Source organism: Caretta caretta, chromosome 2 (assembly GCF_965140235.1).
Source record: "Caretta caretta isolate rCarCar2 chromosome 2, rCarCar1.hap1, whole genome shotgun sequence".
Lineage (NCBI taxonomy): Eukaryota > Metazoa > Chordata > Testudines > Cheloniidae > Caretta > Caretta caretta.
Genome location: NC_134207.1, coordinates 68,583,149 through 68,609,131, shown reverse-complemented (window position 1 = coordinate 68,609,131; position 25,983 = coordinate 68,583,149). Strand labels below are relative to the sequence as shown.

At 41.9% G+C, this 25,983-nt stretch overlaps 2 protein-coding genes across 3 annotated transcripts in view; one reads left to right on the top strand and one right to left on the bottom strand.

Moving 5' to 3' along the window:
* LYN (LYN proto-oncogene, Src family tyrosine kinase) overlaps positions 1-25,983 on the top strand; it is a 94,637-nt gene that overhangs the window by 66,099 nt on the left and 2,555 nt on the right. For both annotated transcript variants that reach the window (XM_048840706.2, XM_048840705.2), the window contains exons 11-12: positions 9,922-10,075; positions 11,535-11,666. In XM_048840706.2, coding sequence (XP_048696663.1) covers positions 9,922-10,075; positions 11,535-11,666 — 286 coding nt within the window. The remainder of the gene's footprint in view (positions 1-9,921; positions 10,076-11,534; positions 11,667-25,983) is intronic.
* The window catches only part of LOC125632465 (kinesin-like protein KIF20A), a 72,555-nt gene continuing 53,641 nt past the window's right edge, over positions 7,070-25,983 (bottom strand). The window contains exon 18 of the mRNA XM_075125209.1: positions 7,070-7,401. Within this exon, the coding sequence (XP_074981310.1) occupies positions 7,321-7,401 (81 nt within the window). The 3' untranslated portion in view covers positions 7,070-7,320. The remainder of the gene's footprint in view (positions 7,402-25,983) is intronic.

Sequence of the window (25,983 nt, the reverse complement as noted above, 5' to 3'; positions counted from 1 at the left end):
AGACATGTAGCAATTATTTTGTCATCACTCCTATCCAGCATTAGAGGTCTCAGGTTTTTTTTTTCCTGTTCCTTTTTTTTTGGTGGGTAACATTACATTCTGGTAAATGATTGCCCAACAAACTACTCGGTTTCATCTTCCTTAGTTTTGTGTGGGCGTTTTGCTCTGTTTAGAATACAAAGCAGCTGACCAAAGCTAGAAGAATACAGTGCAGCCTTCCCTGCCCAAGTTTTTGCTCACCTCTTTAACATAAACATTGATACAAAATGAAAATAAATATTATAAAAGTCCTCTTTAATAAGTTGTAAAAACCAAAACCAAACCTGGAGTACGTTTCTGAAGAGCTGTAGACTGCCATCATTGTTCACCATGCTGCTAACCAATTAACATCTTGGTCACACCAGGATTAAATCTTAATTATTTTTTTTACATAAACTAAGTCCACTTGATCACTATTTCTTCCATTGGCTAGACATTTGTGACCAGATCCCAGGGCAGCCAGCTGAGGTCACTCAATTCGGGTGAACTGCACAGAATGGGGCAGGCAATCCCCAAAAGTGGTGGATATATTCCAATCCTTAGATTTACCAAGCCAGCACAAAACAGCTTCTATAGTACCACACTGGTTTCTCAGAAGTCAACAACACAATTCCCTTAAAGTAACCGAGCCTCAGACCTCCACCTAGACACCCAAGTCAGGTATGAGGGGGAAAATCTTATTAATCATATAGAAAAGGTTCTACCAATCCCAAAGGATCGGATACATTACCTCCCAGGGTAATGAATATTCCAGACCTTTCCCAAATACACGCTTACAGCCAATTCTTATTAACTAAACTAAAATTTATTTAAAAAGAAAAGGGAGAGAGAGTTGGTTAAAAGAACAGTATACATACAGACATGAGTCAGTCTTGAGATTCAGATTCATAACAGAGATGGAGAGCTTTGTAGATGCAAAGAGTTCTTTCAGAAATAGTCTATACGTTATAGTCCAATGTTTGTATTCAGGGCGGTCCAGTCAGAACTGGGATCTCAGTCTTTATGGCTTTGGCTTAGGCTTCTGCTGGGTGAAATCTCAAGCAGATCTGAGATAAAAAGGAGTGGGACCCAAAGGTCTTTTATACAATTCCAGGCCTTCTTTGACAGGTCGGAGTCCTTAGTCGAACAATAGGCACTCGTGGGCTTTGAAGTGGACCCAGTTCCTAAGCATAGCTGGTAATTATTCACACAGATCAACATAAGGCAATTGCCTGTTTTTCCACCATTGGCAGATGATTTGCTGTACATTTCAAAGAGAGATGAATACAGCGATATCCTATATTTACAGTTCATTTAAATGTTAAAATGTTCTTTTGATCTCTGAATTAACAGAATACAGCATAGACATGGAGTGTTTGATTACATTTTTCAGACTTCAGAGGAACAGCCGTGTTAGTCTGTATTCGCAAAAAGAAAAGGAGTACTTGTGGCACCTTAGAGACTAACCAATTTATTTGAGCATGAGCTTTCGTGAGCTACAGCTCACTTCATCAGATGTTTACCGTGGAAACTGCAGCAGACTTTATATACACACAGAGAATATGAAACAATACCTCCTCCCACCCCACTGTCCTGTTGGTAATAGCTTATCTAAAGTGATCAACAGGTGGGCCATTTCCAGCACAAATCCAGGTTTTCTCACCCTCCACCCCCCCACACAAATTCACTCTCCTGCTGGTGCTAGCCCATCCAAAGTGACAACTCTTTACATAATCAAGTCGGGCTATTTCCTGCATAGATCAAGGTTTTCTCACATCCCCACCCCCACCCCCATACACACACAAACTCACTCTCCTGCTGGTAATAGCTCATCTAAACTGACCACTCTCCAAGTTTAAATCCAAGTTAAACCAGAGCATCTGGGGGGCGGGGGAGGGGGTAGGAAAAAACAAGAGGAAACAGGCTACCTTGCATAATGACTTAGCCACTCCCAGTCTCTATTTAAGCCTAAATTAATAGTATCCAATTTGCAAATGAATTCCAATTCAGCAGTTTCTCGCTGGAGTCTGGATTTGAAGTTTTTTTGTTTTAAGATAGCGACCTTCATGTCTGTGATTGCGTGACCAGAGAGATTGAAGTGTTCTCCGACTGGTTTATGAATGTTATAATTCTTGACATCTGATTTGTGTCCATTTATTCTTTTACGTAGAGACTGTCCAGTTTGACCAATGTACATGGCAGAGGGGCATTGCTGGCACATGATGGCATATATCACATTGGTGGATGTGCAGGTGAACGAGCCTCTGATAGTGTGGCTGATGTTATTAGGCCCTGTGATGGTGTCCCCTGAATAGATATGTGGGCACAATTGGCAACGGGCTTTGTTGCAAGGATAAGTTCCTGGGTTAGTGGTTCTGTTGTGTGGTATGTGGTTGTTGGTGAGTATTTGCTTCAGGTTGCGGGGCTGTCTGTAGGCAAGGACTGGCCTGTCTCCCAAGACTTGTGAGAGTGTTGGGTCATCCTTTAGGATAGGTTGTAGATCCTTAATAATGCGTTGGAGGGGTTTTAGTTGGGGGCTGAAGGTGACCGCTAGTGGCGTTCTGTTATTTTCTTTGTTAGGCCTGTCCTGTAGTAGGTAACTTCTGGGAACTCTTCTGGCTCTATCAATCTGTTTCTTTACTTCTGCAGGTGGGTATTGTAGTTGTAAGAAAGTTTGACAGAGATCTTGTAGGTGTTTGTCCAACATTTTTATGGCTGATTTAGAACAACGCTTCCTCAGCTCTCGTCCCCTAAGGCCCCTACTCTACTTGCGCTATATTGATGACATCTTCATCATCTGGACCCATGGAAAAGAAGCCCTTGAGGAATTCCACCATGATTTCAACAATTTCCATCCCACCACCAACCTCAGCCTGGTCCAGTCCACACAAGAGATCCACTTCCTGGACACTACAGTGCTAATAAACAATGGCCACATAAACACCACCCTATACCGGAAACCTACTGACCGCTATTCCTACCTGCATGCCTCCAGCTTTCACCCTGACCACACCACACGATCCATCGTCTACAGCCAAGCTCTGCGATACAACCGCATTTGCTCCAACCCCTCAGACAGAGACAAACACCGACAAGATCTCTGTCAAGCTTTCTTACAACTACAATACCCACCTGCAGAAGTAAAGAAACAGATTGATAGAGCCAGAAGAGTTCCCAGAAGTTACCTACTACAGGACAGGCCTAACAAAGAAAATAACAGAACGCCACTAGCGGTCACCTTCAGCCCCCAACTAAAACCCCTCCAAAGCATTATTAAGGATCTACAACCTATCCTAAAGGATGACCCAACACTCTCACAAGTCTTGGGAGACAGGCCAGTCCTTGCCTACAGACAGCCCCGCAACCTGAAGCAAATACTCACCAACAACCACATACCACACAACAGAACCACTAACCCAGGAACTTATCCTTGCAACAAAGCCCGTTGCCAATTGTGCCCACATATCTATTCAGGGGACACCATCACAGGGCCTAATAACATCAGCCACACTATCAGAGGCTCGTTCACCTGCACATCCACCAATGTGATATATGCCATCATGTGCCAGCAATGCCCCTCTGCCATGTACATTGGTCAAACTGGACAGTCTCTACGTAAAAGAATAAATGGACACAAATCAGATGTCAAGAATTATAACATTCATAAACCAGTCGGAGAACACTTCAATCTCTCTGGTCACGCAATCACAGACATGAAGGTCGCTATCTTAAAACAAAAAAACTTCAAATCCAGACTCCAGCGAGAAACTGCTGAATTGGAATTCATTTGCAAATTGGATACTATTAATTTAGGCTTAAATAGAGACTGGGAGTGGCTAAGTCATTATGCAAGGTAGCCTGTTTCCTCTTGTTTTTTCCTACCCCCCCCCCCCCGCCCCCCAGATGCTCTGGTTTAACTTGGATTTAAACTTGGAGAGTGGTCAGTTTAGATGAGCTATTACCAGCAGGAGAGTGAGTTTGTGTGTGTATGGGGGTGGGGGTGGGGATGTGAGAAAACCTTGATCTATGCAGGAAATAGCCCGACTTGATTATGTAAAGAGTTGTCACTTTGGATGGGCTAGCACCAGCAGGAGAGTGAATTTGTGTGGGGGGTGGAGGGTGAGAAAACCTGGATTTGTGCTGGAAATGGCCCACCTGTTGATCACTTTAGATAAGCTATTACCAGCAGGACAGTGGGGTGGGAGGAGGTATTGTTTCATATTCTCTGTGTGTATATAAAGTCTGCTGCAGTTTCCACGGTAAACATCTGATGAAGTGAGCTGTAGCTCACGAAAGCTCATGCTCAAATAAATTGGTTAGTCTCTAAGGTGCCACAAGTACTCCTTTTCATTTTTCAGACTGGTAGCCTGAATTACATTGTTGACCTCTACCAATATATATACCAATATAAATACACAAAAACACAAACATTATCTCCCCATATGTTTTTAAGGGTTGAATTTTAGTCATTTATCCTGCAGGATGCTTAACTCTTTCTGGTCATGCATCACAACATTACTTAAAGGAATCTGGTTGTGGTTAATTCTAGGCTAATAAAAATCCCATTTAGTGTGATCAGTACCATGCCCCCTCACTGAAGGCCCTTCAGGACTGGAGGGTGCTCTTAGAACAAGATAATGATTCTCTTCCTCCCAACCCCCCAGCCCAAAATAGAACTCTTGCAGAGTTATGCCACCAACAGTTTAAACCTCAAAATCCAGCTGCACTATTGGCTTTTTTTACAACCTAGACACACCAGATTCTCCCTGTGTAGTGTGGCTGCTTTGCACTGCCCTGTCAGTTCACTCAGACCCTGAAGTTTGGTATATCTGGCCCAGGAGTATGACCCCAGTTTAAGGGTGTCTCTGGTAGTATACAACTGACAATGGCTTTTATACAGGTTTCAGAGTAGCAGCCGTGTTAGTCTGTATTCGTAAAAAGAAAAGGAGGACTTGTGGCACCTTAGAGACTAACCAGTTTATTTGAGCATAAGCTTTCGTGAGCTACAGCGCCACTCTTCTCCCTGCTGCAACAGAGTAGGGATAAGGGAATATGACTGGGATGCCCCAGTTCAATACTGATCCCCAGCTGTGTCTTCAGACTCTCAGAGCAGCCAGGGCAAATCAGAGCAGCTCTTTGGTTACTCTGTCTCTGCAGAATCAGGATAATGTACAGCAGTCAGTTAAGCCATCTTTACACACACATTCCTGACTTGCAATCTATACAGTTTGACAGTAGCAGAGGATAAGAACCTTAATTTTAAACTTTTTTTAAAAAGCCATTTATTAAATCTAAGAGGGAGAATTTAAAGGCTCATCTGAAATATGAGGTTCACATAGGTGCAGTGGCTGATTAAGGTGCTTGACTACAATCTTGTAGGTCAGGGGTTTGAGTCTTGCTTGATCTCACACTAAAAAGCCAGCTCAGGTTCATTCATGCAGCTGCAAATGGGTACCTCATCCATAGGGCAGTCAAAAGCCCTATGTACCTCCCTTGTGTACCCTTGGCTATGAAACTGACATGTCTTAAGAGTGTCAGCCTGAAGACCCATTGACTTGGGGGAATTTTGAAGTGAAACAACAATACTGAGTCCAATCAAATACAGTTTGGTAACACCAGGAATTCATATTTTTACATACAGCCTAGAAACAAAAAAGGAGCATGTGTTTAACATGCCATTAAATGCACATTATCTGTAAGTTAACATGCCACAGACAGCATTGCAAACCATTCTGAAATCACATGTTAGAGAAAACACTACTGCGAAAAAGATTATACACCTTTCTGGAATGGAAACCATAAGAACAGAAAGAGGACTGTGTGTGAATTGAAACACAGTGCAATCAGGGCTCCGAGGTTCTTCAGCCTTGTCTGCTCTTTCATGCTACTAGCTCCAGCAACATTCAGTACTGTCTGGTTTATCTACCATTATCTTTCAGCAGTCATTTTATTTAGCACTCGTAATAGTGCTTTTCATTTTGAAACTGCTCTACATACACTTACTAATTAATTTTCCACAACACCCCTGTGGCTGACTCAAGCATCTTCCCAGTTTTACAGAGGAGGGAACTGAGACAGAGATTACAGTATGAAGCTAGTCTAAGATCACAAAACAAATCAGTGGCAGAGCTGAGAAAAGAATGCTGGCTCCCAGTCCTATGCAATGTTGAGCCTGATTTACTGTGTACTTTTCTATGTAGCTTTGCAGTAGGGAGGCTGGTTTATGGAATGGTTTATTTCTGCCACAGGATGCTGGATCGTTCAACATTCTGATGCTATGAACATAGTTTTACTGTTTGAAGATTGGATTTTATTTTTAAAAAAAATATTGTCCTGAAAGCCTGGCAATAATTATTTAAAGGGGGGGGGAATACTATTTGTTTAATAATCATAGTCATCCAGTATATGTGGAAAGTGTGGAAGTACTCCATATCCTAACTAGGGTTGCCAACCCTCCAGGATTGTCCCAGAATTAAAGATTGTCATGTGATGAAACCTCCAGGAATATGTCCAACCAAAATTGGCAACCCTACCTACCATATAGGCAATAAAATCAAAACCAAAGCCAACCTCATAGTCCTATCTAGAGTTTGCATGTAGCTGAACAACAGCTGTTTGGCTGCTGATTTTTGTGTGTAAACTATCTTTACGTGAGTGGGCGAGAGTGACTTCATTTTCCCTTTTCATGCTCATTACTTGATTTTTACATATAACTCCCATGGTTTGTCAATGAAACTCAGTTTATTATTATTATTATTTATTATTATTATTATTGGAATATACAGTTTTTACAATGCTTGTGGAATCTCCTGTTTAGTGGTTGAACCTCTGTGTCACCGCCTCCGATGGACAGTGGATTATGCCACACCTGAGCATTGTTTATTTGTGTAAAAGTATAAACCATTTTTCAGTTACTTTGCTTCTCGCCCTCTCTTTACTCCTGGGGGAATTCTGCGCCAAAAAATTAAAAATTCTGCACACAATATTTTAAAATTCTGCAAAACTCTGCATATTTTTTTGTCAAAATAATACAATATAATCATGCCAGTTTCAATTAATTTGGTAATTTATTTCAAAATACCTGTCAGCAACTATGTCTGTAACAACAGACAACAAAAAAGATTCAGGAAATGTTTTTTTTTACAAATAGATTCCTTACTAGGCATATTAATACAGAACTCTTAGTAATAATTCATTTAAATTACAATACAGAAGTGTATTTCTCTCACTTCTCAAAAGCAATGCTCTAAGGCTTGGGGAAGTCCAGAGTAATGGAGGAGTTGATGGAGAGGGAAATAATTGCTAGGAAGGAGTCTGGATGCATGCATGATTTGTGCATGGTTTTTGAACTTCCACGTGATTCAGTGCAGGCAAAAGATTGTCCTGAAATGTCATAGAAAAAGAGTAATTTTGAGTTCAAAATTGTTCAAAATGTAATGGATTATTTTTTTTTTTAAATAAAGGGCCAGATCCTCAACTGGTGTAAATCAGCCCTATTGATGTCAAAGGATCTGGCCCCAATATTTTATTGTGTTTTCTTTTCTTTTCTTTTTTAAGTTCCTTCCTACAGCTTTACTGGGATATTGCAGGCAGGGTTGTGGAAGTACATATAAAAATTAAAAGTCCCCATCACAGTCTGTATCCCACAGAGTTGTCCTGTTCACTATGCCACATTGACCATTCCTGTTAATGTGTGCAGGGGAATGATAGGAAAGTTAATTCCTTCAGTGACATTGGTGCACTTTGCTGCCTGTCAGCTGAGTTACTGTCAAACCAGATAAAACCGACATCAGTACCAATTATAGTTTGCTCTCTGCTTCCTCCCAAAACCCAATTAATCCAACTTTGTATGGGGCTAGGGGCACAGAATTCACTATCCCAACTTATGGCCAGCCTGTAGGTCTCCGAAAAAGATCCTTTGCAGCAAGTAGTGCAAGCTATATCAGCTACTCCTTTCATGTTATTTGTGGATATGAAAAATTCTCACACATGCATTCTGTTCATCGCAAAATATTGGTAAAAATCCTTTTTTTTTGGTTCAGCATGAGAACCTTTATTTCTGTTTTACAACTGAAACTGCACACGCTTGTATGAAAGAAGCAGCACGGCAGCAGTACATTGGTTTATAAGAAAATGCTCACTGGGGGTGGAAATGCTGTTATTTTTCCATTGCCTGCCCCCAAAAAAGAGGAACAAAGAGTGTGCAATTGCTGTTATAAATGCTTGCCAATGCACTTGGCTTGCCCGTCAGGGACTTTTTTATGTGATTAGCAGAAGTGTCTAATTTTTTTTTTAAATTAGAGTCAGATGCTCTGTCTAGCACAAAATGGAGCAAGCTCCTGTACACCTGTGGCAGTTCAAGGGCAGCCACACAACATGGAGACTGGTGCTAACTTTCCAGCACTGACAAGGAGACCGCTAATGCATGGGTGGATTGGGGTTGGAAAAAGTTTCCTATGTTCTCTTCCTACCCCAGCATACCCACAGAACAGACAGACAGACAGCCGTGTTTTCCCCATACAATAGGAAGGGCATTCTAACATACCATCCATAGGAATTTTGGAATAGCAGTATCAGAGCAGATTAGTCTGTATACCCGGGCTCCTTGTTTGGCAGCGGCTTTCCAAGTGTGCAAGTTTTATTGTCCTCTACAGCAACTAGGACACACTTTGGTGGTGTATGAGTATCTCACCCTATGTTTTCACACACCATTTTAAAAATGAAGTAATGATCTTGGCAAATTCTGAAAAATCATCTCTGATAATTGCCAAAATATTTACCACTTTTAATTTGGTTTGGATAGTTATGAAACAAATTTACTATTTTTTTCTTTGTTTACCTATGAAATTAGGGTACATAAGAGCAGGATTTTGCCAAACATTCCTAGTGTATGAACAGATGCATACAGTAAATGGGAATAAGCACAAAGCTAGTTGAGGTCTGTATGATAATTTTCTTGAAAATGTTCAAATTTGTATTAGATATTATATTAGCAACCTGTGGAACTCTTTGCCAGAGGATGTTGTGAAGACCAAGACTATAATAGGGTCCAAAAAAGAACGAGATAAATTCATGGAGGATAGGTCCATCAATGGCTATCAGCCAAGGTGGGCAGGGATGGTATCCCTAGCCTCTGTTTGCCAGAAGCTGGGAATGGGTGACATGGGATGGATCACTTGATGATTACCTGTTCTGTTCATTCCCTCTGAAGCACCTGGCATTGGCCACTGTTGGAAGACAGGATACTAGATGGACCATTGGTCTGACCCAGTATGGCCATTCTTATATTCTTATAATTTGCAGTTTTGCTTACACTTCAAAGTCTACTTTCTTGCCTAATCTCCCATTTAAAAGGGACACTTTGTAATAGGAAATCCATACAAAGCTTTTATTTATTTATTAATCCTATTCCATTTTATTATTTGAACATGTTAATTTATCACCAGTTTTTCAATAGGGAATTTTTGGGGAAGAAATCTCACAACATAATTTTAATATTTCTTTATTAGTATGAAGGCCCTGATTCAGGAAGGCTCCTAAACACATGCCTAACTGAATTCAGTGGGACTTAGCATATGCTTAAATTCTCTGCCCAATCAGGGACTGTAACTGGATGTGGCTGTGGAGGCTCCAATCCTGCAAACACTTATTCACACAAGCAGTCCTTTTGGAATCACTGAGCTGTCTATTGTGAATGAGGATTTGCAGATTGGCCCGTATGCTAAAAGCTTTCCTGGGCAGGGACTTTGCCCCCATATATATGTAAAATGCTCAGCACATAGTTGATGCTATAATCATTAACGAAGGGGTACTGATGTGGTAAAGGAGAAGAGCTCATAATTGCTTAGGATGGTACAGTGTGCTGCAAAAATACCAAAAATAAAAGCACTACTCTTTTTACAGATTGCAGAGGGAATGGCATACATAGAAAGGAAAAACTATATTCATAGAGATCTGAGAGCAGCTAACGTTCTGGTTTCGGAGTCACTGATGTGCAAAATTGCTGATTTTGGACTAGCCAGAGTAATTGAAGATAATGAATATACAGCACGGGAAGGTAAGTATTCATGTATATTTTTCAGCTCTGTAAAACTCATTCTGTTAAGAGCCACAGATTTAGGCATTTGTTTAACATAAAAATGAGAAGCACATAGCACAGAGTGAAAAATGCCAGAATAATTTGTTAAATACGGTGTTCTAATGACAATGCTGTTCTTAAAAATTACTCTGTCCCCTCATTCTAGATTGTTCAAACTAGAAAGTTTATGAAAAGTACAGTTTGTATCTGCTTTAAGCAACACAATAAATTTTACAAATCAAACTAATAAACTATTCGGCATAACATAGCAAAGCTTTTCATCTTGTTGAATTAGACAGTGAACTGAGTTTTTCTTAATTGCTAAGAGAAAATGTTAGTATTCGTTTTATCCTCAAATGCATAAATGAGACATGCTTGAACATCCTTTCCACAATAGAGGTGGTAAGTAGAAGTGAGAGGATTTTAAAATATGGTTAGATTCGCTCTGCACCAGCTTGCTTGTGTAACATAGTTGGACATGAAACAGAGGATTAAATCAATTAAACATTATATTGGAGGTGTAGACCTGCCTAATTCTGCATTTCTTACAAAGGCAAACTCCCAGGGAAATCAAGATTCTATATATGGAGTGGAGTTAGTTAGAGGTAATGACAGCGATGCAAACTATTTGAGTGGCACAACCATTACATGAAAACTCTCATCTTTATTCTGAACTGATAAATGTAGGGGACAACAGAGCATAGAAACTGGTGGGTTGAAAAGTGATGTGTAATTTTTATTTTTTCCTTCTAAATTTGTAAGTAAATGTAGTAGTTGTGAAAGGTGTTGGGCTGACAACGCCACAGAATGAAGTCTTCCGTTCACTCATGCAGGAATAGCATTTCTGCGAAAAGTTTTCCCCACACGATCATTCCGGTTGGTCTGAAACAACCTCTGGGGTGAGAGAATAGATTAGTTCAATCTCGTGCCCATTCAGGGTGGGATTGGAAAAGGAAACTAAAGAAGTTAGATACTGAGTTCCTGACTCCCTTAGGTTCCTTTGAAAATCCCAAATTCGATTCTTAACTTCTCTGAGACTTCCAGGAGACACACAGGGTGTGTGAGAGTACATCATGGTGGCTCCATCTGTACAGTGCTTAGTTTGTAATGAAAGAGGTGCTAGGACTCAAGCAATTTTTTTACATTCATAACTGATGCAGCAAGCCCAGAAGTGCCGTGGCTATGAACTGCCAAGCCTAGAGGTGCCAGGGCTCAGCCCTGGCACAAATTAAGCACTGCATCTGTACAATAACTCTTGGACAGGAAGAGGAGCTAGTACCTTCTGAGTCCCCTAAGATAAAGACAGGATTTTGTACTAAATGCTCACTGTATACCCTATACTTAATGGAAATAATAGGTGAGTCTATAAGATATGTTAGTAGTTATATTTTTCAAGCAACATATGTACTTGGTTAATTGAGAATGTATTGTTTCTTAGGTGCAAAATTCCCTATTAAATGGACAGCACCAGAAGCAATTAACTTTGGTTCCTTTACTATTAAGTCTGACGTGTGGTCCTTTGGAATTCTTCTGAATGAAATTGTTACCTTTGGAAAAATCCCTTATCCAGGTATGGACATTTGTTTATATATCATTACATGGTATTCATATTTTGATGCTCTTTTGAAGAGTCACAGAAAATAGTTAACTGAGGGGGGGGAAGTGAATATTTTACAATAATGGCAGCATTGTGGACCTGAAGGGTGCATACTGCAGGCTAGATCAAAGAATTTTGAAAACTCTCAGCCATTTTATATGTACCTAACACTGCATGCAACTTTTTGGGAGCTTTAAATCAGCAAGTTATGTGTAATCTAAAATACAAACCCTGCACTGGTTTATGTACTCCAATGATGTTAAAATTGTCGTAAATGCTGACTTCCAGTAACTGTCACTAAGCCTGATTTCCCAAAGCTCACTTCACATGGTTTAATGATCGACTAGACGGGTGATGTTACACGTTCTAGGGCTGTGTATCACTGCTATTTGTGAGTAATGAAATGTTGCTCTTGAAGAGGTGGAATTTCAAATGAAACCTACTAAGCAATTCTGCTGTTACATAAACAGTCATAATATTTTGTCAGCATTAGACGCTACAAAAGAACAGGAAAGCAGAATCTAGAGAAGGGCTGATTTCCCATTGGAATATTGGCACTTAGATGATAAGGTAGCTGGGACATAAGGCTACGCTGGAGGTTTCTTACATTAGGCAGACCTCATTAAGCAACCTAATGTTGATCTGTTTTTGTTTGAAGATATTTTTACAGGAAAATGCATTAGTTACGTAGTTTCCCTGGGTTAAGCAAACAGAAAAACCTTGTATAAAGGTGTTAGATAGATAGATATGACTAACAAAAACCTTCGTTAACGCACAGTTAAGGTTGCCTTGTGGCACCTCATGCCTTTCCAGAACGTCAAGCACAGCAAAACTCAAAACAGCTGAAAACCAGGAAGTAAAGGGTGAAAGTAATGGTGATGCTAACACAACCTTAACTCTGCACTCTGGAGCTGGCAGGAGCCACTGGGAATTATTTGCATGCACAGCAGCTCAGTTCATGGTGTCGGTCTAGCTGTGTGGCATGGTGGCAGGACCAACTTGTGGGATGTGTGATTGTGATATGAGAAGACCGGGGGGGGAACACGGCGGCTATTTTTGTGTGGGGGCAGTTAAGCTTTGCTCCCTGTCTTCTTCCCAGTGTGAAAAGAGGTGCCTTGAGAGATCCAGTATGCCTCATTTCAGCAATGGGCTATGTAGCTTATGCCAATAGTGGGGCAGAAGTGTCTTCTCGCCTTGGGGACAGTGAGGTGGGGTACGAGCATGGTCTGTGGGTAAATGGAAGTATAGTATGAGATGGCATCCTGTGTATAAGGGTGAAGGGGCTGTACAATTTAGCAGAGGTAGGGTTGTTTATAAGGGTTGTGGCGTGGGCTGTGTTTGAGTAAAGGGCAGGCGTAGGTAGCTCTTCTTCAGTACATCGCACCTCAGCAAATAGAAGGTGTTAGGCTCTATCTCACATGGTGACGTGCCTTGTCCCCTGAGTGTTCTGCACTATCTACAAAAGCAGAGTGCAAGTATAAATGGTATGGGTGTATTGGGGAGGATCTCAAAGAGGGCAGAGTTAAGGTTGCATTAGCACAGACTGTATTTCCTGGTTTTCAAAGGTTTAAATTGGTGTTATTTTCAGGGTTTCTAGATTCTGGTACACAGACAGGGAGCAGGGAGAGGGGTTCAGACCATGCCCTGGAGAGGCAGGGCCCTCAAATCCCAGTGCACACACAAGGGCAGGGAAAAGGTCTCAGACCACCCAGAAGGGCAAGCCCAGGAGGGGCCAGGGAGAGAGTGGCAGGACCCCTCCGGTCCTGGCACACAGATGGCGGGGGCAGAGGGAGGCGCTAGGGGCCCCTCCGGATCCCGGCATACACAGCAGGGAAAAATGTGAGGCTGACAGCCCCCTTTCTCCTAATCCTCCCACTGCCACCTATCGTCATGTCCCAAATCCTAGTGTCCATCCCCACCCTGACCTGAGCCCGCAAGCCCCACTCCCTCCCCTTGCTGCAGCCCTAAACACCCCTACCTCATTCCACTCTACTCTTCTACCCCTTAATCTCCTCTCATCTCCCTGCACTCCCTACATCCCCTGCACTGTGCAGCAAATGTATGTGTCATTTCTTTTGGAAAATAGTATGATCCACTTCTGAATGATCTGCTGTAGTCCGATTATATTTCCCGGAAGTTAAAAACAAAAAACCAAGAACTGTCACTATGCAGAAGCAGATAGCAGCAACATGCCTACAGATCTTCCTCAGACTTCTGCCAAGGGTACAGTCTGAAGTTACAGTGCTGGGGTTTAGCTCAGGTTCTAGGTCCACCGGAGGTCTCCTCGAGCCATCAAGGTCATGTGAGACCAGGCTGGCTGGAAACTCTCTTGCCTAGTCTTTTTCTGCACACGTACATTGCAGTCTGTTTGGCCTGTGAGTGTTTGTCGTTCCATTCTAGAAAGCTAGACTGTTCCTTTAATAATGTTTTCAATATTGCTTCCCCAAAGGGGAAGTGGATGCCATGCACTAGCTGAGATAAATTGTTCAGTGAGTGAGAGCCGCTGCGGGGATGACCAGAGCCATGGTTTGAGCCCCAGGTGTGTGCAAAAAAAAAAAAAACAACAACAAAATCTGAATCTGTAGACTTTATGAAATGCTTTTTTCCCCAAAGGGCTGTATCGAGGGAGCCCCTTGCTCAAATGACCCCACATTTGGACCATTTCCCTACCCTGTAGCTCCATGAGGCACAGGAAATTTCAAACCAATCTAAGTAAGCAAGCAGAGTTTAGAACACTTAGAAAAGTCAGCCTTTAAACAGGAAGAGGTTCTCAGCCTTAACTATAGCTGAACTGGTGCTCCACCACAATATATAATTATTCATCTATTTCCCCTGGCTCATGCATCATTTAACAACTCCCACAAGCACTCCAGGAAGCAGAATGCCATTGTGTAAATACACACTGAGCTTCACCTTTTGAGGTTCTGAAGAGTTCACTTAAGAATCACCCATCTTCCTGAGGGAAAGTTGGGAAGTTTAACCACACTCCTATGTACCCACCATCTGCACTTACTGCTTACTGGATGGTATAGTTTTGAGGAAGAAGAATCCTAGAGGCCTTCCATCTTCCTTCTTAATATATTCCAGGGTAGTTGACAGCTGCAGATACCCATTCAAGCATAGGAGTTCCCAGCAGCCTTCTGCTAGGTCCTACAGGTCTGGCTGTTTAAACTCTGAAAACACTCAAAGCACCACTGTACAAGCGTTTCGGAGCTTTGCGTCCCAGACTGCATGAAGCTTCAAAGGGCTAGAACAGGGAGTTCAAGCCCCGCTGGGCTAGAATGGTGGGAGCAGGCCTGCCATCCCCAACTCCATTAGTGGGGCCAGACTTTCCAGTTGCTCCTCTAATGAGAAAGAGGGGGAAGGGAGTGTCTCCATCAGATTAGAACAGGGGGAAAATGTACTGACCAGGTCACCTCCAGAAAAGATAGAGCGAATGTAGGTATGTTCAGTGCTCCTTAAGACTCTGATCCAGCAAACCACTTAAGCACATGAGTGGTCCCATTGAAGTCAAGAAGTACTGAAGTCAGTGGGACTGTTCACATGTTTAAAGTTAATCATGTTTAAACGCTTTGTTAGATAAGGGCCTGAATATGTGAATGGGTAGCAGGCCCAGCAGACACCCACTCAACATACTAGCGTGAGTTAATCAACCATTAGGTGCCACTTCCTCAAGAAAGTATCAGGTGGAAGTTGTGTGTGGTTGGACGATTTGTGGTATCCTCCCTAAAGCTGAGGTAGTCTGATACATATGCTTATCATAACTGAACCCAAACGCTTAACATTTTGAGGGTCACCCAATTTACCTATCCGTGGGTATCGTGAAGTTTGCTATTAAGATGAATTATAATTGTGAAATGTAAAAGCTTCTAGCCCTGATTAAAAGAAAAACCTAGAACCTAACAAAAAATGTTTGTTTTAAAGTTTCGCAACAAATTCTATTTTCCATCTTTACCTCCATAAAAGCAGTGCCATGCTGCCATTTATGCTTTGTTCCAGGAAAATATGTGGAGTATATTGACAGTACAGTACAGCGTTCCACCCGTTTGATTTTAAACTAGTGAGAGAAAGGGTGTCCTTTGAGAAACGTGTGGACAATATCCCCCCCGAGGACTTTTTTTGTTTTGTTTTATTTTTTTTAAAAATACCTAACACCCAGTGCAGTCTGATGCATCCCACTGGAAAAATAGTAATTCTTTGCAGGTATTTTTATGAGCTACATAGATAATTCATATATGTCAGGGATGAATTAATTGTAGCCAGAGATTGGAAGGGGAACTCCAACCCTTACATCACACTGTTGGCAGGTTTTAAAAGGCTCCCAAGAGCTTTCTCCAGCACAAATCTGCACAAACTGGTGTGTGTGTGTGTGTGTATATATATATATAATAATCTTTGTTTCATTTGAAGAATTGAAAATACAAAGTTAAATCTCCTGGTTTATATTGAAAATGTGATATGAAGAGCCAGCATGTAACCAAAATAACTGTGGGACCGGCAAACAGCTGCGAAAACACAACTTAGCACATTAGTCAGGTTAGATCAAGTCTAGGCTATAACACTCCAGGAAGAAAAGTACGTCCTAACTTTGTCCTACCAATATTTAGTAGCCAGGCAAAGATAGTCCCTCAAGAGTAGAAATAATAAATAGTATAAAATAAATAACTAAAAATAATCAGCTCTAGTAAGAATACCTTACAACATTTTTTTACTAATAGTTGAAAACTAGCTAACTAAATCTAAGGTCTTATATGCAGTCAGTTTAAAGCTCTGTGAGATGGTTTGAATTATATTTGACAAGGGGTTAACACCAGTGTGAAGGGAGTATAAACATACAATTTGGCAGAAAGCATTTACAGTCAAGAAAACTGAGTTTTTGTGAACTCTGTTTCTAAGTTCAATGGCTATTTTTCTTCCTGATAATCTTGAAGTGATTAGTGGGACTTATAGTTACAGAAACTATTTTGAAATATAAAATGCAAATATCTGATTTTGTAGGCAAACAATTTGAACCAGTTGTTGAGAAACTAATTTCCAGCTGATCGTACAATATGTCAAATATTGGATACATTCAATGACATCATCTGCTCTCTATTACACGTACCTCCTTTCAGATCTAGATTCTCCCTCCATACCTGTGATCAGTTACTCCTAACAATCACCAATACTGGATGTTAGTAAAATAAGAGGGCTCAACATAAGGAATTGGTTCTGCATCCTGCCAAGTTTAACGGCTAACGTTTGTTAGCACTGCCTCAGACTCATAAGTTAGCATCCTGTATAAGATTATGAACCGTGTAAGAGATGTGCATTCAGGATGAATTTCAATTAAATAATATATGGTTCTGGTGAAACTGTTCATTAAGAAATAGTCTACCCATAACAGTGTCTTGGAAAATTAGAGAGACACTGCTACTCCTTTGTATCTTTAACTTATACCAGAATCTATGACAACCAATCAAGCTGTATAGCTGGGAAATATTATTTATTCAGTATACACATTTGTATACGTGCTCATCATGTTGTGTCTTGGCATGTGTACTTAAAATGTGTCATTAATAAACGTTGATTAAAAGAAAGAACTCCCCATTATTCTCTTGAAAACTAGAAATCATGTTTACAGGTGGGCTTTTCACAAATTGGCTGAAGCACAAAATGGGCGTATTTGCCCCATGCATTCAGAATGTAGCAGAACAGTAAAGGTGCAGGGCTTGATCTGGCAAAATGCTGAGCATTCTAGCCCTGATCCAGCAAAGCACTTAAGTACATGAACATTCCCATTCAATGGCACGATTCACTGCTTAAAAATAGGAACACACTTACGTGCTTTTTGGGATTAGAGCCAGAGTGCTTAACACCCGGCAGGATGAAGCCCCTGGTGAGCAACTGTTGTTCTTGTGCACTGACGCTCATCAGATAACATTATTAAATTGACAGAAATAAAGTCATTGTAATAGAGCATCGGAGCATTCTGCAGGGAAGATAAATGTCTCATTGACTTGCTCTCTACTTGTATTTTCCGTAAGCGCCTTGACCTTTGCTCTGCATTTGTGTAGCAGCAAGAGACTCTTGTCCTATGACGACATCCTATTTCACTGATAGTCTCAAAAGCAAGTGCATTTGCACTGTTGTAACTTGGACCATTTCAATGCTTTTCACCATATGGAAAATTGAATGCAAATATTAAACATGGGCCCAAATGAAGAGTTCTGATCCAGATCCAGATTTCATAGCTGAGATCTATTTTTGTGCTGGACTGAAACCAAAACCCTGGATCCAAACATCTCTGAAATTTGGAAATGTTTGGATCTGGATCTGAATTTTCCGACTCAGGCCCATTTCCAGTGTTAATATTTAAGAAATTATTTGCAGGGAATTAAAATATAAATGTTAAAAAATATAAGAACTCACCTTACAGGCCTGTAAGAGAGGACAACCACGACTGTTTCTTTTAAAAGGAAAAAGCACTGGCTTATTCATCCAATAAGGTACTGGATATTATAACTGTCATTTATATAGACATTTTGAATATAAAAAACAAAGTTGCCAATGCAGTTGTAGAGTGCCTGCACAGCTTCCACTATCTTTTAGGACACTACGTCCTGCTTTCCCAGTGTATGTTGACTCACTTTATGGAGATAAATGGATTTACCTCCTCTCTGCCCCTTTTTGAGACCGTAGGGACCCCACAGACACATGGAGAGAGCAGACCCTGTTTTCCATGCATCCACAGAGAACTAGGCATAATTTGGTCCTCCGTGAGCAAAATAAAGCATCAAACTCCCCTCCATATTCTCATTTGAGCATATTTCCTTTGTTCTGTCTGGTTGCCCCCAGCAGCTTTGCTGCAGTGCTCTTCCTGTAGTTTAGAGACCAAACAAGTGGTTTCCTTTATTTCTAATACTACTGTCCGTAAATAAGCTGGCAAAATGTACTGTTGAATACAATGTAACGCTATCCCTTCCACCTAATGAATGTGTTAATCTCTGAAATGTGCTTAGCTTTGTTCACCTCGGAAAGATCCACTTCATTCACATTCAGATCTGCCATTTGACGGTATGATTTGCCGACACACTGTTAACTACTCCCCCTCTTGGTGATCGAAAAAAGGAACTTTTTATTGGCTGCATTCTGATCGGCTACACCAGAATAACTTAATTGGTTCTAATGCAATTACTTCAGAAAGTAGGACTGACCCTTGGGGAACGCCACTAGTTACCCCTCTCCATTCTGAAAATTTACCAGTTATTCCTACCCTTTGTTCCTTGTCTTTTAAACCAGTTCTCAATCCATGAAAGGATCTTCCCTCTTATCCCATGACAACTTAATTTACATAAGAGCCTTTGGTGAGGGACCTTGTCAAAGGCTTTCTGGAAATCTAAGTACACTATGTCCACTGGATCCCCCTTGTCCACGTTTGTTGATCCCCCCTCAAAGAACTCTAATAGATTAGTCAGACATGATCTCCCTCTACAGAAACCATGTTGACTTTTGCGCAACAATTTATGTTCTTCTATGTGTCTGACAACTTTATTCTTTACTATTGTTTCGACTAATTTGCCTGGTACTGACGTTAGACTTATCGGTCTGTAATTGCCAGGATCACCTCTAGAGGCGTTACATTAGCTATCTTCCAGTCATTGGGTACAGTAGCTGATTTAAAGGACAGGTTACAAACCATAGTTAATAGTTCCTCAATTTCACATTTGAGTTCTTTCAGAACTCTTGGGTGAATGCCATCTGGTCCCAGTGACTTGTTACTGTGAAGTTTCTCAATTGATTCCAAAACCACCTCTAGTGACCCTTCAATCTGTGACAATTCCTCAGATTTGTTACCTACAAAAGATGGCTCAGGTTTGGGAATCTCTCTAACATCCTCAGCCATGAAGACTGAAGCAAAGAATTCATTTAGTTTCTCTGCGATTACTTTATCGTCTTTAAGTGCTCCTTTTGTATCTCGATTGTCCAGGGGCCCCACTGGTTGTTTAGCAGGCTTCCTGCTTCTGGTGTACTTAAAAAACATTTTGTTATTACCTTTTGAGTTTTTGTCTAGCTATTCTTCAAACTCCTTTTTGGCTTTTCTTATTTCATTTTATTTGGCAGTGTTTATGCTCCTTTCTGTTTACCTCACTAGGATTTGACTTCCACTTTTTAAAAGATGCCTTTTTATCTCTCACTGCTTCTTTTACATGGTTGTTAAGCCACGGTGGCTCTTTTTTAGTTCTTTCACTGTGTTTTTTTTAATTTGGGGTATACGTTTAAGTTTCACCTCTATTATGGTGTCTTTGAAAAGTGTCCATGCAGCTTGCAGAGATTTCACTCTAGTCACTGTATTTCTTAATTTCTGTTTAACTAACCTCCTCATTTTTGCATAGTTCCCCTTTCTGAAATTAAATGCCACAGTGTTGGCCTGCTTAAGTGTTCTTCCCACCACAGAAATGTTAAATGTTGTTATATTATGGTCACTATTTCCAAGCGGTCCTGTTATAGTTACCTCTTGGACCAGATCCTGCGCTCCACTCAGGACTAGATTGAGAGTTGCCTCTTCCCTTGTGGGTTCCTGTATCAGCTGCTCCAAGAAGCAGTCATTTAAAGTATCGAGAAATTTTGTGTCTGCATTTCGTCCTGAGGTGACATGTACCCAGTCAATATGGGGAAAATTGAAATCCCCCACTATTATTGAAATTTTTATTTTGATAGCCTCTCTAATCTCCCTTAGCATTTCATAGTCACTATCACTGTCCTGGTCAGGTGGTCGATAATAGATCCCTACTGTTATATTCTTATTAGAGCATGGAATTACTATCCACAGAGATTCTATGGAACATGTGGATTCATTTAAGATTTTTATTTCATTTGATTCTACATTTTCTTTCACATATAGTGCCACTCCCCCCTACCCCAACCCCCACCACCGCACGACCTGTTCTGTCCTTCCGATATATTTTGTACCCATTCCATGTGGCTATTCTCTCTCCTCTATCGGACTAGTTTACAGCTCCTGGAAGCCCTCCTCAGGTGTCACAATTTTCACAACAGGCTTTGGTTATTTTGTGGGTTTTAGGGAAAGAGGGGCAGCTGTAATTATTTTGTGGGTTTTAGGGAAAGAGGGGCAGCTGTAAGTTTGGGGGAAGATGGAAGCATTCCCTGAAAGCTCTTCTCCCAGCTTCTCTGGATTTATCCAGCTTCCCCCTTGCTTTGCTTCCCTCTAGGCTGTATAATGGAGAGAATGACAGAGTCTGTTTGTATTTGGAGAAGAAGAGGCAATTATTCTTTATCCTATGCTCTGAATGAAAGAGAGTGAATGATCTTGTAGTTAAGATGCCAGATTGGCACTCAGAAGATCTGGGTTCAATTATCAGTTTCATCACAGATTGCTTGTGTGTGACTTTGGCCAAAGCATTTGATCGCACTCTGCTTCAGTTCCCCTTCTGATGAGAATACTACCTTTCTCTCAGCTGTTATCTAGCAACTCTTCAGTAGTTACAGGTCACAGCAGACTTTCTGTTCACAGCTGATTTTTCTAAGTACTCTAAAATCCCCATACATAGGCAGATTGCCTTGAAACTTACTGTGCCCCAGCAGGGGTAGGAGTAGTGTGTGGCACAAGTTTGGGGTCATTTGCCCAAGAGGTTCCCAATATACAGGTCTCCTCCCAACATAGTCTGTTATAAAACTGCCCTTACGTGCCCACAGCTTGAGTGCAAAGGAGAGAGGGAACATGAAGTATCTGGTACCAGGATACCACTCTAAAAATCCATTAATAAAAAACTTGGCTGTTTTGCTTGGTTCTGTAGTGTGCCAATGTAGTCGCTGCTTTGGTTCCTATCAGCTGGAGCTGTCTACCCACCACCGATTTTGTTATGGACTCTCCTTACCTCTACATGAGATGAAGGCTACTGGCATTCTTCATACCTGCAGGAGTTACACAAAGGCACTTACAACAGAGCTGGAAGTTGAATCCAGGTCCTTTTATATGACAGTCCCAAGCCTCAGCCTCTGTATTGCACTGCCTTTTGAAGTACATGTGTGAAATGAACTAGTCACATATGCTAGACTATTAGCATAGAAACGGTGTGGAATGAAAGGGGCAGGGACAATAGAAAGAGCTGGACATGTGATTAAAGGAATGGGCTAGGATGTGAGACCTAGGGTCTGTTCCAGCCTCCACTGTGATGGTGGGCAAGTCACAAAAACCATATAATTAGATGGTGGCTACTTTCAGAGCCCTACCTTCAATGCTGAGAGGCGTAGGCTGAAGGATGGGTTTTTTTAGCTAAACCATTAGTTTGGAATTGAGCAGCCCTTGGTTCTAGTCTTGTGCAACTTTGTCCAAGATTCCTCAAGGCCCCAGTTTTGGCTCTTGAGCTTACTGCAGGTTGCTTACAGTTCAGGAGACAATTTGGGCAAGTTTAGCATTGAGACTTTTGAGGCTCTTAGAGAGAGCCCTTAGTCTCACTCACCCTGTTGTCTGCAGTTGGAAAAGTAGCAGGAAGAGCCATAGCGGGATGTCTGGGGAGGCTGCAGGGTGGGGGAGCCATTTTGTGTTTGTGTAACATAGTTCCCTAGGTTGGATCTATGGCTCTCCTGAGTTGTAGAGTGAAGGGGAAAGCGAGCTCTGCAAGTCACTTTCCTCACCCCCAAATGGCAGCTTCTTGAGGGACATAGGTAGTGCCATGCCCCATGCATAAAGCCTTAAAAAAAAAATAGGTGCCTGGCAGGCAGGCGGAGCTTGAGCCAGAAAGGAGAGCTGAGAGTAGGGAAATGCTGCATGCCATCATTTTGGGAAATCATGCATTCACAGATCTGACCCTTAAAAGAGCTAGGGGAATATTTTTTGGAGACACTCTATGCCTAGGAGCCAGTGGTGTGCTTGATGTGATCATTTAGATTACATCTCTGCACTTCCTGAGCAGTAGATATGAGGAGAAAGAGAACCCTGCAATCTCTTTCCCAAAACCTGCTGCACCCTACACAGACATGGGGGATCTGAGTGTGAGTAGGGTTGGTGCCCTGATGGGAAAGGGTACAGAGCTCCCCTTGTCCCCTACCCTACCTCTTTGTGGGAGAAAAGATTGTGCCAGTAAGGGAGAGGCATGGCCAGACTCCCCTTCATATCTATTGGTACCTCCAGTTGCTAACTATGGGACCCTGAGGAGTACCTAGTCCTCTTAGTCATGCTCCCCTCAGTAATTCCATTTTCTCAAATTCCAAGGGAAATCCACATGCAAGACTTAGTTAAGCCTTGTGCCCTGTCAGCCTAAGGGAGCGGAGGGTGGTTCTGCGAAGTCTAGAGCATTGTCTTTGAGACATTCCACAACAGGAGAGCTCTGAGTGCAGGGGTTCAGCCATACCCTGTGGTCTTCCAGATTGGGGTAGCTTAATTCCCAAAATAAAATGTCAATCCAACCACAGGGGGAGATAAGGCTTTGCGGTGACCTTAATTCTGCCCCTTTACACATAGCAACTGAGACTAAAAGTATCTCACCCTCCCTAACTCAACCTACCATTTACTATAGCCCAGACAAATTCTGACTCAGCACTTCCACTCAGCCAGTTCAGATGACCATTGGTGTAGCAAACAGGGAAGTTGTGTGGCCTGGGGTATGCAGCACAAGGAGTGGATGAGTACCAGCAGCACTGCAGAGCTTAGAATCTGTGAACTGCTCTGTGCAGTACAGGCCTTTGTTCAGTAGACACTGAGGAGAAAAGAATAAGGTACTGTGATCTCCCTCATGCACAGAGGTTAAGGTTATATCAAAGTGTCACCTTAAAAAGATTTTATCATTCACTACTCTGCAGGAGTCACTTATATTTGTGGGATAATACCCTGGTATCAAATTCCAAAACTATGTCCATTAGAGAACTCCACCAGAGTTCTCCTGTGATGATATGGTCCTGTGTGGTAGAAGGGAGTTCACCCCTACCCACCTCAGTTCCTTCTCCCACTCTTGAGCCTCCTGCTGTTATGCTGAAGCACAGGGGAAGGTGGGCAGCTTACATGAATGCAAAGAACAGTTACAAGTTAGTAACCTTTTTCTGCTCTAAAAGCCTCTCTGCATTCCCACTTGAGCAGCTGGAGAGTAGGCAAGAAATTCTTAGCTAAATACCAATTTGTAGCACCAGATTCCTATACTGAGCCTTGAACCACAATGGTTAGGGAGACTTATGGAGGGTACAGCAGCTCTCCTAACCTGAGTCTTTAAACCAGGTACTAGTAGTTTGCTAGGTAAGACTTAACAGCGTTCAACATTTCCTATTCCAATTAGTTGTTTGTTTGGCAGTTGGGTCTCACTATTTGTAAAACAGGGGAAGAAATGATAATTTAAGAAGAGCAGCGGACAGATGTCACAAGGGGAACTTAGAGGCTTATGTCCCCCAGTTAGGCACCAGTGGCATTCACAAACTCTGTCCAGCTGCTGTGCAACACTGTACACACTTAAGTTTCCAGTGTTAAGTCACTGGGGGAGCCAGACCTACATAGAGTGTCCTAAGTCTTGACACCAAACAAACAGCTCACTTAGGCTTAGTTAGACATAAGTTAATTCCAGGATTCACATGCTAAGCATGTCTCTTGCCTTTGGCCATGATCTAGGAGGCATGCTTTAAAGTAGAAGAAGGGGGGCCCTGTTTATAATCTTTAACCCAGTGATGAAAGCACTCATCCAGGTTATGGGAATCCCAGTTTCAACTGCATGCTCTGCTTGAAGTGGAGAAGGGATTTGAAGAGTACCCTATTCAGTGGGTTATGGTATACTTTGCCACTGTGTATAACTTAAACAAACAAGGGCCCTGGAACTTGAGCTTCCCATGGAAGTGCCCTCCACACTTGGCTACAGAATCCCTCCTACTTGGCAGCCTAAATCTTCCTTGTGAATCCCAAGCAGCTAAAGACCAAGCACCTATAAGGCATGGAGATGAAGTTCCCTGGAGTTGAGTAAGGTTGCCAGAAAAAACAGATTGAGAAAGGTGGATATCAGACTACCTTAGTCATGAAGAGACTTTTGTATGGTGGTTTATAATGCTAAAGAGGTACAGTAGCCATCGAGCCCTAAATTCACTCATCTTCAGAACAGATGTAATTGCTAGGAGGAAGGTTATTTTGATTAATGTGCTTGAAAAGTTCAAGCCAGAGGCTCATAAGGGTCCAGTAACTTTGTTAGGGCAAGACTGAGGTCCCATGATGGCTAGTGGGACACTCTGTGCCAAAGGGGGGCCCCAATGCTAGCACTGAGGTCGTTGCTGGTCTTGCAGCTTTCAAAAAGGGTTTTCAAGCATTGCTATATGTAAGGCTACATAAGTAACTGAAGGCGGCCATGCATCTCTTTCCATGAGTTGTGGGTTTGAGGTGAGAAGAGGTCTGGTGTCCTGAGGTAGAGTGAGGTAGCCTCCAAGTACAAAGAAGTTGAAGGTACCCTGAAGTGATTTCAAACTGGAACCAGAGGAGCAGGTACAGGCAGTGGAAAAAGTATGTAGCAGGGTGCCTAGCAGCCTGACTAGGGGGTGGAAATCTACCCAAGTTGAAGGTGTCATTAGGATCTAAACCAGTGAGACCAAGTTTGTCAGCATTGAGCATCCAGTTCTGAAGAAGTACAGAGATGAAATTACAGTGGTGCTGTTTGGGAGGCCCCATGGGTCTGGGTGTACAGAAGAGAAAGAATGTAAAACAGAAGAAACACCTCCTCTGGGGAAATGTGTTCTTATTACACAATTAGACATCTAGTCTGGTGATGAGGTACTAAGAAAGGCAGCTTCAGAATTGGTGTGTCAGTACTAGGTGAGGAGTAGGCACTCTGGTTACTACCTGTGGCACCAAGGCTTCTGAACTTTAGGCCAGTTTGTTCTTCAAGGTGGCTTTAGATTTAACCAATACCAGATTGTGCAGGGTGAGGGACTGTCTCGCAGATTAGGGCTAAAGAGATTCTCACTGAGCCCATGGTCAAAGGTGGTGCTAAGACCAGACTGCTTGCATATTTATACTCTGGAAATTTCCACTACATGCATCTGATGAAGTGGGTATTCACCCACAAAAGCTTATGCGCCAAAACGTCTGTTAGTCTATAAGGTGCCACAGGACTCTTAGTCTGGATCTGTAAAAGCGGCAAACAGCTAGTCCTCTGATACACAGGACCCAAGAGATACTTTACCAGTCTGGTAAGAGAAGCTCTGCACAGAGGCTGGTGTTGGTATCATCAATGGGCCCAATAGAAGATCAGGCTGTAGGCAGAGGAGCCTCTCCCCCCTTTAGGTGCAGGGAGTAAAGGCGTCTCAAAAACAGTACAGAAGATTA